Source organism: Oncorhynchus nerka, linkage group LG3, assembly GCF_034236695.1.
Source record: "Oncorhynchus nerka isolate Pitt River linkage group LG3, Oner_Uvic_2.0, whole genome shotgun sequence".
Classification (NCBI taxonomy): domain Eukaryota; kingdom Metazoa; phylum Chordata; class Actinopteri; order Salmoniformes; family Salmonidae; genus Oncorhynchus; species Oncorhynchus nerka.
This window is the reverse complement of record NC_088398.1, coordinates 3239262-3252941: the sequence shown is the minus strand read 5'-3', so window position 1 is coordinate 3252941 and position 13680 is coordinate 3239262. Positions and strand designations below refer to the sequence as shown.

Here is a 13680-nt window from a genome sequence, read left to right as displayed (position 1 = left end):
TAAGACTGCTGCATTCCACTGGAGAACACACACCAGCTTAGACACAACCCTTCCTAAGACTGCTGCATTCCACTGGAGAACACACACCAGCTTAGACACAACCCTTCCTAAGACTGCTGCATTCCACTGGAGAACACACACCAGCTTAGACACAACCCTTCCTAAGACTACTGCATTCCACTGGAGAACACATACCAGCTTAGACATAAAGTTAAAAATAATTTATGCTACCTGATGCACCAATATAGTAGGAGAAGGTAACTGGTACTGACATGTGTTTGGGTACAGGCCGACCACCGGGACAGGAACCGTCTGCATGCAGGAGTTATACACTGACAAATACAGAAGTGTTAACTGGTTAGTTACATATGAACAAGGTAGTGGTGGTGTGGTTAGATAGTTACCTATGGACAAGATAGTGGTGGTGTGGTTAGATAGTTACCTATGAATAAGGTAGTGGTGAAGAGTGGTTAGATAGTTACCTATGAATAAGGTAGTGGTGAAGAGTGGTTAGATAGTTACCTATGAATAAGGTAGTGGTGAAGTGAGATAGTTACCTATGAATGGTAGTGGTGAAGAGTGGTTAGATAGTTACCTATGAATAAGGTAGTGGTGAAGTGTGGTTAGATAGTTACCTATGAATAAGGTAGTGGTGAAGAGTGGTTAGATAGTTACCTATGAATGGTAGTGGTGAAGAGTGGTTAGATAGTTACCTATGAATAAGGTAGTGGTGAAGTGTGGTTAGATAGTTACCTATGAATAAGGTAGTGGTGAAGTGTGGTTAGATAGTTACCTATGAATAAGGTAGTGGTGAAGAAGGTTAGATAGTTACCTATGAATAAGGTAGTGGTGAAGAGTGGTTAGATAGTTACCTATGTATAAGGTAGTGGTGAAGAGTGGTTAGATAGTTACCTATGAATAAGGTAGTGGTGAAGAGTGGTTAGATAGTTACCTATGAATAAGGTAGTGGTGGTGTGGTTAGATAGTTACCTATGAATAAGGTAGTGGTGAAGAGTGGTTAGATAGTTACCTATGAATAAGGTAGTGGTGAAGAGTGGTTAGATAGTTACCTATGAATAAGGTAGTGGTGAAGAGTGGTTAGATAGTTACCTATGTATAAGGTAGTGGTGGTGTGGTTAGATAGTTACCTATGAATAAGGTAGTGGTGAAGAGTGGTTAGATAGTTACCTATGAATAAGGTAGTGGTGGTTAGATAGTTACCTATGGTTTAGATAGTTACCTATGAATAAGGTAGTGGTGAAGAGTGGTTAGATAGTTACCTATGAATAAGGTAGTGGTGAAGAGTGGTTAGATAGTTACCTATGAATAAGGTAGTGGTGAAGTGTGGTTAGATAGTTACCTATGAATAAGGTAGTGGTGAAGAGTGGTTAGATAGTTACCTATGTATAAGGTAGTGGTGAAGAGTGGTTAGATAGTTACCTATGAATAAGGTAGTGGTGAAGAGTGGTTAGATAGTTACCTATGAATAAGGTAGTGGTGAAGAGTGGTTAGATAGTTACCTATGAATAAGGTAGTGGTGAAGAGTGGTTAGATAGTTACCTATGTATAAGGTAGTGGTGAAGAGTGGTTAGATAGTTACCTATGAATAAGGTAGTGGTGAAGAGTGGTTAGATAGTTACCTATGAATAAGGTAGTGGTGAAGAGTGGTTAGATAGTTACCTATGTATAAGGTAGTGGTGAAGAGTGGTTAGATAGTTACCTATGTATAAGGTAGTGGTGAAGAGTGGTTAGATAGTTACCTATGAATAAGGTAGTGGTGAAGAGTGGTTAGATAGTTACCTATGAATAAGGTAGTGGTGAAGAGTGGTTAGATAGTTACCTATGTATAAGGTAGTGGTGAAGAGTGGTTAGATAGTTACCTATGAATAAGGTAGTGGTGAAGAGTGGTTAGATAGTTACCTATGTGGTGAAGAGTGGTTAGGTAGTTACCTATGAATAAGGTAGTGGTGAAGAGTGGTTAGATAGTTACCTATGTATAAGGTAGTGGTGAAGAGTGGTTAGATAGTTACCTATGAATAAGGTAGTGGTGAAGAGTGGTTAGATAGTTACCTATGAATAAGGTAGTGGTGAAGAGTGGTTAGATAGTTACCTATGAATAAGGTAGTGGTGAAGAGTGGTTAGATAGTTACCTATGTATAAGGTAGTGGTGAAGAGTGGTTAGATAGTTACCTATGTGGTGAAGAGTGGTTAGATAGTTACCTATGTATAAGGTAGTGGTGAAGAGTGGTTAGATAGTTACCTATGAATAAGGTAGTGGTGAAGAGTGGTTAGATAGTTACCTATGAATAAGGTAGTGGTGAAGAGTGGTTAGATAGTTACCTATGAATAAGGTAGTGGTGAAGAGTGGTTAGATAGTTACCTATGTATAAGGTAGTGGTGAAGAGTGGTTAGATAGTTACCTATGTATAAGGTAGTGGTGAAGAGTGGTTAGATAGTTACCTATGTATAAGGTAGTGGTGAAGAGTGGTTAGATAGTTACCTATGAATAAGGTAGTGGTGAAGAGTGGTTAGATAGTTACCTATGAATAAGGTAGTGGTGAAGAGTGGTTAGATAGTTACCTATGAATAAGGTAGTGGTGAAGAGTGGTTAGATAGTTACCTATGAATAAGGTAGTGGTGAAGAGTGGTTAGATAGTTACCTATGAATAAGGTAGTGGTGAAGAGTGGTTAGATAGTTACCTATGTGGTGAAGCGTGGTTAGATAGTTACCTATGTATAAGGTAGTGGTGAAGAGTGGTTAGATAGTTACCTATGAATAAGGTAGTGGTGAAGAGTGGTTAGATAGTTACCTATGAATAAGGTAGTGGTGGTGTGGTTAGATAGTTACCTATGAATAAGGTAGTGGTGAAGAGTGGTTAGATAGTTACCTATGTATAAGGTAGTGGTGAAGAGTGGTTAGATAGTTACCTATGTATAAGGTAGTGGTGAAGAGTGGTTAGATAGTTACCTATGTGGTGAAGAGTGGTTAGATAGTTACCTATGAATAAGGTAGTGGTGAAGAGTGGTTAGATAGTTACCTATGTATAAGGTAGTGGTGAAGAGTGGTTAGTTACCTATGTATAAGGTAGTGGTGAAGAGTGGTTAGATAGTTACCTATGAATAAGGTAGTGGTGAAGAGTGGTTAGATAGTTACCTATGTATAAGGTAGTGGTGAAGAGTGGTTAGTTACCTATGTATAAGGTAGTGGTGAAGAGTGGTTAGATAGTTACCTATGAATAAGGTAGTGGTGAAGAGTGGTTAGATAGTTACCTATGTATAAGGTAGTGGTGAAGAGTGGTTAGATAGTTACCTATGTATAAGGTAGTGGTGAAGAGTGGTTAGATAGTTACCTATGTATAAGGTAGTGGTGAAGAGTGGTTAGATAGTTACCTATGTGGTGAAGAGTGGTTAGATAGTTACCTATGTATAAGGTAGTGGTGAAGAGTGGTTAGATAGTTACCTATGAATAAGGTAGTGGTGAAGAGTGGTTAGATAGTTACCTATGTGGTGAAGAGTGGTTAGATAATTACCTATGTATAAGGTAGTGGTGAAGAGTGGTTAGATAGTTACCTATGAATAAGGTAGTGGTGGTGTGGTTAGATAGTTACCTATGAATAAGGTAGTGGTGAAGAGTGGTTAGATAGTTACCTATGTATAAGGTAGTGGTGAAGAGTGGTTAGATAGTTACCTATGTATAAGGTAGTGGTGAAGAGTGGTTAGATAGTTACCTATGTGGTGAAGAGTGGTTAGATAGTTACCTATGTATAAGGTAGTGGTGAAGAGTGGTTAGATAGTTACCTATGAATAAGGTAGTGGTGGTGTGGTTAGATAGTTACCTATGAATAAGGTAGTGGTGAAGAGTGGTTAGATAGTTACCTATGTATAAGGTAGTGGTGAAGAGTGGTTAGATAGTTACCTATGTATAAGGTAGTGGTGAAGAGTGGTTAGATAGTTACCTATGTATAAGGTAGTGGTGAAGAGTGGTTAGATAGTTACCTATGTATAAGGTAGTGGTGAAGAGTGGTTAGATAGTTACCTATGAATAAGGTAGTGGTGAAGAGTGGTTAGATAGTTACCTATGAATAAGGTAGTGGTGAAGAGTGGTTAGATAGTTACCTATGTGGTGAAGAGTGGTTAGGTAGTTACCTATGAATAAGGTAGTGGTGAAGAGTGGTTAGATAGTTACCTATGTATAAGGTAGTGGTGAAGAGTGGTTAGATAGTTACCTATGTATAAGGTAGTGGTGAAGAGTGGTTAGATAGTTACCTATGGGTAGTGGTGAAGATGGTTAGATTACCTATGTATAAGGTAGTGGTGAAGAGTGGTTAGATAGTTACCTATGTATAAGGTAGTGGTGAAGAGTGGTTAGATAGTTACCTATGTATAAGGTAGTGGTGAAGAGTGGTTAGATAGTTACCTATGTATAAGGTAGTGGTGAAGAGTGGTTAGATAGTTACCTATGAATAAGGTAGTGGTGAAGAGTGGTTAGATAGTTACCTATGAATAAGGTAGTGGTGAAGAGTGGTTAGATAGTTACCTATGAATAAGGTAGTGGTGAAGAGTGGTTAGATAGTTACCTATGTATAAGGTAGTGGTGAAGAGTGGTTAGATAGTTACCTATGTGGTGAAGAGTGGTTAGATAATTACCTATGTATAAGGTAGTGGTGAAGAGTGGTTAGATAGTTACCTATGAATAAGGTAGTGGTGGTGTGGTTAGATAGTTACCTATGAATAAGGTAGTGGTGAAGAGTGGTTAGATAGTTACCTATGTATAAGGTAGTGGTGAAGAGTGGTTAGATAGTTACCTATGTATAAGGTAGTGGTGAAGAGTGGTTAGATAGTTACCTATGTGGTGAAGAGTGGTTAGATAGTTACCTATGAATAAGGTAGTGGTGAAGAGTGGTTAGATAGTTACCTATGAATAAGGTAGTGGTGAAGAGTGGTTAGATAGTTACCTATGAATAAGGTAGTGGTGAAGAGTGGTTAGATAGTTACCTATGTATAAGGTAGTGGTGAAGAGTGGTTAGATAGTTACCTATGTATAAGGTAGTGGTGAAGAGTGGTTAGATAGTTACCTATGTATAAGGTAGTGGTGAAGAGTGGTTAGATAGTTACCTATGTATAAGGTAGTGGTGAAGAGTGGTTAGATAGTTACCTATGAATAAGGTAGTGGTGAAGAGTGGTTAGATAGTTACCTATGAATAAGGTAGTGGTGAAGAGTGGTTAGATAGTTACCTATGTGGTGAAGACTGGTTAGGTAGTTACCTATGAATAAGGTAGTGGTGAAGAGTGGTTAGATAGTTACCTATGAATAAGGTAGTGGTGAAGAGTGGTTAGATAGTTACCTATGAATAAGGTAGTGGTGAAGAGTGGTTAGATAGTTACCTATGAATAAGGTAGTGGTGAAGAGTGGTTAGATAGTTACCTATGTATAAGGTAGTGGTGAAGAGTGGTTAGATAGTTACCTATGTATAAGGTAGTGGTGAAGAGTGGTTAGATAGTTACCTATGAATAAGGTAGTGGTGAAGAGTGGTTAGATAGTTACCTATGAATAAGGTAGTGGTGAAGAGTGGTTAGATAGTTACCTATGAATAAGGTGTAGTGGTGAAGAGTGGTTAGATAGTTACCTATGAATAAGGTAGTGGTGAAGAGTGGTTAGATAGTTACCTATGTATAAGGTAGTGGTGAAGAGTGGTTAGATAGTTACCTATGTATAAGGTAGTGGTGAAGAGTGGTTAGATAGTTACCTATGTATAAGGTAGTGGTGAAGAGTGGTTAGATAGTTACCTATGAATAAGGTAGTGGTGAAGAGTGGTTAGATAGTTACCTATGAATAAGGTAGTGGTGAAGAGTGGTTAGATAGTTACCTATGTGGTGAAGACTGGTTAGGTAGTTACCTATGAATAAGGTAGTGGTGAAGAGTGGTTAGATAGTTACCTATGAATAAGGTAGTGGTGAAGAGTGGTTAGATAGTTACCTATGAATAAGGTAGTGGTGAAGAGTGGTTAGATAGTTACCTATGAATAAGGTAGTGGTGAAGAGTGGTTAGATAGTTACCTATGTATAAGGTAGTGGTGAAGAGTGGTTAGATAGTTACCTACATGTATAAGGTAGTGGTGAAGAGTGGTTAGATAGTTACCTATGAATAAGGTAGTGGTGAAGAGTGGTTAGATAGTTACCTATGAATAAGGTAGTGGTGAAGAGTGGTTAGATAGTTACCTATGAATAAGGTAGTGGTGAAGAGTGGTTAGATAGTTACCTATGAATAAGGTAGTGGTGAAGAGTGGTTAGATAGTTACCTATGTATAAGGTAGTGGTGAAGAGTGGTTAGATAGTTACCTATGTGGTGAAGAGTGGTTAGATAGTTACCTATGTATAAGGTAGTGGTGAAGAGTGGTTAGATAGTTACCTATGTATAAGGTAGTGGTGAAGAGTGGTTAGTTACCTATGTATAAGGTAGTGGTGAAGAGTGGTTAGATAGTTACCTATGAATAAGGTAGTGGTGAAGAGTGGTTAGATAGTTACCTATGAATAAGGTAGTGGTGAAGAGTGGTTAGATAGTTACCTATGTATAAGGTAGTGGTGAAGAGTGGTTAGATAGTTACCTATGAATAAGGTAGTGGTGAAGAGTGGTTAGATAGTTACCTATGTATAAGGTAGTGGTGAAGAGTGGTTAGTTACCTATGTATAAGGTAGTGGTGAAGAGTGGTTAGATAGTTACCTATGTATAAGGTAGTGGTGAAGAGTGGTTAGATAGTTACCTATGTGGTGAAGAGAGGTTAGATAGTTACCTATGTATAAGGTAGTGGTGAAGAGTGGTTAGATAGTTACCTATGTATAAGGTAGTGGTGAAGAGTGGTTAGATAGTTACCTATGAATAAGGTAGTGGTGAAGTGTGGTTAGATAGTTACCTATGAATAAGGTAGTGGTGAAGAGTGGTTAGATAGTTACCTATGTGGTGAAGACTGGTTAGGTAGTTACCTATGAATAAGGTAGTGGTGAAGAGTGGTTAGATAGTTACCTATGAATAAGGTAGTGGTGAAGAGTGGTTAGATAGTTACCTATGAATAAGGTAGTGGTGAAGAGTGGTTAGATAGTTACCTATGAATAAGGTAGTGGTGAAGAGTGGTTAGATAGTTACCTATGTATAAGGTAGTTGTGAAGAGTGGTTAGATAGTTACCTATGTATAAGGTAGTGGTGAAGAGTGGTTAGATAGTTACCTATGAATAAGGTAGTGGTGAAGAGTGGTTAGATAGTTACCTATGAATAAGGTAGTGGTGAAGAGTGGTTAGATAGTTACCTATGAATAAGGTAGTGGTGAAGAGTGGTTAGATAGTTACCTATGAATAAGGTAGTGGTGAAGAGTGGTTAGATAGTTACCTATGAATAAGGTAGTGGTGAAGAGTGGTTAGATAGTTACCTATGTGGTGAAGAGTGGTTAGATAGTTACCTATGTATAAGGTAGTGGTGAAGAGTGGTTAGATAGTTACCTATGAATAAGGTAGTGGTGAAGAGTGGTTAGATAGTTACCTATGAATAAGGTAGTGGTGGTGTGGTTAGATAGTTACCTATGAATAAGGTAGTGGTGAAGAGTGGTTAGATAGTTACCTATGTATAAGGTAGTGGTGAAGAGTGGTTAGATAGTTACCTATGTATAAGGTAGTGGTGAAGAGTGGTTAGATAGTTACCTATGTGGTGAAGAGTGGTTAGATAGTTACCTATGAATAAGGTAGTGGTGAAGAGTGGTTAGATAGTTACCTATGAATAAGGTAGTGGTGAAGAGTGGTTAGATAGTTACCTATGAATAAGGTAGTGGTGAAGAGTGGTTAGATTTACCTATGTATAAGGTAGTGGTGAAGAGTGGTTAGATAGTTACCTATGTATAAGGTAGTGGTGAAGAGTGGTTAGATAGTTACCTATGTATAAGGTAGTGGTGAAGAGTGGTTAGATTTACCTATGTATAAGGTAGTGGTGAAGAGTGGTTAGATAGTTACCTATGTATAAGGTAGTGGTGAAGAGTGGTTAGATAGTTACCTATGAATAAGGTAGTGGTGAAGAGTGGTTAGATAGTTACCTATGAATAAGGTAGTGGTGAAGAGTGGTTAGATAGTTACCTATGAATAAGGTAGTGGTGAAGAGTGGTTAGATAGTTACCTATGAATAAGGTAGTGGTGAAGAGTGGTTAGATAGTTACCTATGTATAAGGTAGTGGTGAAGAGTGGTTAGATAGTTACCTATGTATAAGGTAGTGGTGAAGAGTGGTTAGATAGTTACCTATGAATAAGGTAGTGGTGAAGAGTGGTTAGATAGTTACCTATGTATAAGGTAGTGGTGAAGAGTGGTTAGATAGTTACCTATGTATAAGGTAGTGGTGAAGAGTGGTTAGATAGTTACCTATGTATAAGGTAGTGGTGAAGAGTGGTTAGATAGTTACCTATGAATAAGGTAGTGGTGAAGAGTGGTTAGATAGTTACCTATGAATAAGGTAGTGGTGAAGAGTGGTTAGATAGTTACCTATGAATAAGGTAGTGGTGAAGAGTGGTTAGATAGTTACCTATGAATAAGGTAGTGGTGAAGAGTGGTTAGATAGTTACCTATGTATAAGGTAGTGGTGAAGAGTGGTTAGATAGTTACCTATGTGGTGAAGAGTGGTTAGATAATTACCTATGTATAAGGTAGTGGTGAAGAGTGGTTAGATAGTTACCTATGAATAAGGTAGTGGTGAAGAGTGGTTAGATAGTTACCTATGAATAAGGTAGTGGTGAAGAGTGGTTAGATAGTTACCTATGTATAAGGTAGTGGTGAAGAGTGGTTAGATAGTTACCTATGTATAAGGTAGTGGTGAAGAGTGGTTAGATAGTGGTGAAGAGTGGTTAGATAGTTACCTATGTATAAGGTAGTGGTGAAGAGTGGTTAGATAGTTACCTATGAATAAGGTAGTGGTGAAGTGTGGTTAGATAGTTACCTATGAATAAGGTAGTGGTGAAGAGTGGTTAGATAGTTACCTATGTATAAGGTAGTGGTGAAGAGTGGTTAGATAGTTACCTATGTATAAGGTAGTGGTGAAGAGTGGTTAGATAGTTACCTATGTATAAGGTAGTGGTGAAGAGTGGTTAGATAGTTACCTATGTATAAGGTAGTGGTGAAGAGTGGTTAGATAGTTACCTATGAATAAGGTAGTGGTGAAGAGTGGTTAGATAGTTACCTATGAATAAGGTAGTGGTGAAGAGTGGTTAGATAGTTACCTATGTGGTGAAGAGTGGTTAGATAGTTACCTATGAATAAGGTAGTGGTGAAGAGTGGTTAGATAGTTACCTATGAATAAGGTAGTGGTGAAGAGTGGTTAGATAGTTACCTATGAATAAGGTAGTGGTGAAGAGTGGTTAGATAGTTACCTATGAATAAGGTAGTGGTGAAGAGTGGTTAGATAGTTACCTATGTATAAGGTAGTGGTGAAGAGTGGTTAGATAGTTACCTATGTATAAGGTGGTGAAGAGTGGTTAGATAGTTACCTATGAATAAGGTAGTGGTGAAGAGTGGTTAGATAGTTACCTATGAATAAGGTAGTGGTGAAGAGTGGTTAGATAGTTACCTATGAAGAGTGGTTAGATAGTTACCTATGTATAAGGTAGTGGTGAAGAGTGGTTAGATAGTTACCTATGAATAAGGTAGTGGTGAAGAGTGGTTAGATAGTTACCTATGTATAAGGTAGTGGTGAAGAGTGGTTAGATAGTTACCTATGTATAAGGTAGTGGTGAAGAGTGGTTAGATAGTTACCTATGAATAAGGTAGTGGTGAAGAGTGGTTAGATAGTTACCTATGAATAAGGTAGTGGTGAAGAGTGGTTAGATAGTTACCTATGAATAAGGTAGTGGTGAAGAGTGGTTAGATAGTTACCCTATGAATAAGGTAGTGGTGAAGAGTGGTTAGATAGTTACCTATGAATAAGGTAGTGGTGAAGAGTGGTTAGATAGTTACCTATGAATAAGGTAGTGGTGAAGAGTGGTTAGATAGTTACCTATGAATAAGGTAGTGGTGAAGAGTGGTTAGATAGTTACCTATGTATAAGGTAGTGGTGAAGAGTGGTTAGATAGTTACCTATGTATAAGGTAGTGGTGAAGAGTGGTTAGATAGTTACCTATGAATAAGGTAGTGGTGAAGAGTGGTTAGATAGTTACCTATGAATAAGGTAGTGGTGAAGAGTGGTTAGATAGTTACCTATGAATAAGGTAGTGGTGAAGAGTGGTTAGATAGTTACCTATGAATAAGGTAGTGGTGAAGAGTGGTTAGATAGTTACCTATGTATAAGGTAGTGGTGAAGTGGTTAGATAGTGAAGAGTGGTTAGATAGTTACCTATGTATAAGGTAGTGGTGAAGAGTGGTTAGATAGTTACCTATGTATAAGGTAGTGGTGAAGAGTGGTTAGTTACCTATGAATAAGGTAGTGGTGAAGAGTGGTTAGATAGTTACCTATGAATAAGGTAGTGGTGAAGAGTGGTTAGATAGTTACCTATGTATAAGGTAGTGGTGAAGAGTGGTTAGTTACCTATGTATAAGGTAGTGGTGAAGAGTGGTTAGATAGTTACCTATGAATAAGGTAGTGGTGAAGAGTGGTTAGATAGTTACCTATGTATAAGGTAGTGGTGAAGAGTGGTTAGATTACCTATGTATAAGGTAGTGGTGAAGAGTGGTTAGATAGTTACCTATGTATAAGGTAGTGGTGAAGAGTGGTTAGATAGTTACCTATGTGAAGAGTGGTTAGATAGTTACCTATGTATAAGGTAGTGGTGAAGAGTGGTTAGATAGTTACCTATGAATAAGGTAGTGGTGAAGAGTGGTTAGATAGTTACCTATGAATAAGGTAGTGGTGAAGAGTGGTTAGATAGTTACCTATGAATAAGGTAGTGGTGAAGAGTGGTTAGATAGTTACCTATGTGGTGAAGACTGGTTAGTTTACCTATGAATAAGGTAGTGGTGAAGAGTGGTTAGATAGTTACCTATGAATAAGGTAGTGGTGAAGAGTGGTTAGATAGTTACCTATGAATAAGGTAGTGGTGAAGAGTGGTTAGATAGTTACCTATGAATAAGGTAGTGGTGAAGAGTGGTTAGATAGTTACCTATGTATAAGGTAGTGGTGAAGAGTGGTTAGATAGTTACCTATGTATAAGGTAGTGGTGAAGAGTGGTTAGATAGTTACCTATGAATAAGGTAGTGGTGAAGAGTGGTTAGATAGTTACCTATGAATAAGGTAGTGGTGAAGAGTGGTTAGATAGTTACCTATGAATAAGGTAGTGGTGAAGAGTGGTTAGATAGTTACCTATGAATAAGGTAGTGGTGAAGAGTGGTTAGATAGTTACCTATGAATAAGGTAGTGGTGAAGAGTGGTTAGATAGTTACCTATGTGGTGAAGAGTGGTTAGATAGTTACCTATGTATAAGGTAGTGGTGAAGAGTGGTTAGATAGTTACCTATGAATAAGGTAGTGGTGAAGAGTGGTTAGATAGTTACCTATGAATAAGGTAGTGGTGAAGAGTGGTTAGATAGTTACCTATGAATAAGGTAGTGGTGAAGAGTGGTTAGATAGTTACCTATGTATAAGGTAGTGGTGAAGAGTGGTTAGATAGTTACCTATGTATAAGGTAGTGGTGAAGAGTGGTTAGATAGTTACCTATGTGGTGAAGAGTGGTTAGATAGTTACCTATGAATAAGGTAGTGGTGAAGAGTGGTTAGATAGTTACCTATGTATAAGGTAGTGGTGAAGAGTGGTTAGATAGTTACCTATGTATAAGGTAGTGGTGAAGAGTGGTTAGTTACCTATGTATAAGGTAGTGGTGAAGAGTGGTTAGATAGTTACCTATGAATAAGGTAGTGGTGAAGAGTGGTTAGATAGTTACCTATGTATAAGGTAGTGGTGAAGAGTGGTTAGTTACCTATGTATAAGGTAGTGGTGAAGAGTGGTTAGATAGTTACCTATGAATAAGGTAGTGGTGAAGAGTGGTTAGATAGTTACCTATGTATAAGGTAGTGGTGAAGAGTGGTTAGTTACCTATGTATAAGGTAGTGGTGAAGAGTGGTTAGATAGTTACCTATGTATAAGGTAGTGGTGAAGAGTGGTTAGATAGTTACCTATGTGGTGAAGAGAGGTTAGATAGTTACCTATGTATAAGGTAGTGGTGAAGAGTGGTTAGATAGTTACCTATGAATAAGGTAGTGGTGAAGAGTGGTTAGATAGTTACCTATGAATAAGGTAGTGGTGAAGAGTGGTTAGATAGTTACCTATGAATAAGGTAGTGGTGAAGAGTGGTTAGATAGTTACCTATGTATAAGGTAGTGGTGAAGAGTGGTTAGATAGTTACCTATGTGGTGAAGAGTGGTTAGATAATTACCTATGTATAAGGTAGTGGTGAAGAGTGGTTAGATAGTTACCTATGAATAAGGTAGTGGTGGTGTGGTTAGATAGTTACCTATGAATAAGGTAGTGGTGAAGAGTGGTTAGATAGTTACCTATGTATAAGGTAGTGGTGAAGAGTGGTTAGATAGTTACCTATGTATAAGGTAGTGGTGAAGAGTGGTTAGATAGTTACCTATGTGGTGAAGAGTGGTTAGATAGTTACCTATGTATAAGGTAGTGGTGAAGTGGTTAGATAGTTACCTATGAATAAGGTAGTGGTGAAGTAGGTTAGATAGTTACCTATGAATAAGGTAGTGGTGAAGAGTGGTTAGATAGTTACCTATGAATAAGGTAGTGGTGAAGAGTGGTTAGATAGTTACCTATGTATAAGGTAGTGGTGAAGAGTGGTTAGATAGTTACCTATGTATAAGGTAGTGGTGAAGAGTGGTTAGATAGTTACCTATGTATAAGGTAGTGGTGAAGAGTGGTTAGATAGTTACCTATGAATAAGGTAGTGGTGAAGAGTGGTTAGATAGTTACCTATGAATAAGGTAGTGGTGAAGAGTGGTTAGATAGTTACCTATGAATAAGGTAGTGGTGAAGAGTGGTTAGGTAGTTACCTATGAATAAGGTAGTGGTGAAGAGTGGTTAGATAGTTACCTATGAATAAGGTAGTGGTGAAGAGTGGTTAGATAGTTACCTATGAATAAGGTAGTGGTGAAGAGTGGTTAGATAGTTACCTATGAATAAGGTAGTGGTGAAGAGTGGTTAGATAGTTACCTATGTATAAGGTAGTGGTGAAGAGTGGTTAGATAGTTACCTATGTGGTAAGGTAGTGGTGAAGAGTGGTAGATAGTTACCTATGTATAAGGTAGTGGTGAAGAGTGGTTAGATAGTTACCTATGAATAAGGTAGTGTTGGTGTGGTTAGATAGTTACCTATGAATAAGGTAGTGGTGAAGAGTGGTTAGATAGTTACCTATGTATAAGGTAGTGGTGAAGAGTGGTTAGATAGTTACCTATGTATAAGGTAGTGGTGAAGAGTGGTTAGATAGTTACCTATGTATAAGGTAGTGGTGAAGAGTGGTTAGATAGTTACCTATGTATAAGGTAGTGGTGAAGAGTGGTTAGATAGTTACCTATGAATAAGGTAGTGGTGAAGAGTGGTTAGATAGTTACCTATGAATATAGTGGTAGTGGTGAAGAGTGGTTAGATAGTTACCTATGAATAAGGTAGTGGTGAAGAGTGGTTAGATAGTTACCTATGATGTGGTGAAGATAGATAGGTAG

At 38.0% G+C, this 13680-nt stretch overlaps 1 protein-coding gene across 1 annotated transcript in view; it reads right to left on the bottom strand.

The window, feature by feature from the left end:
• LOC115115186 (nuclear pore membrane glycoprotein 210-like) overlaps positions 1-13680 on the bottom strand; it is a 107712-nt gene that overhangs the window by 1275 nt on the left and 92757 nt on the right. The window contains exon 39 of the mRNA XM_065006480.1: positions 229-332. Within this exon, the coding sequence (XP_064862552.1) occupies positions 229-332 (104 nt within the window). The remainder of the gene's footprint in view (positions 1-228; positions 333-13680) is intronic.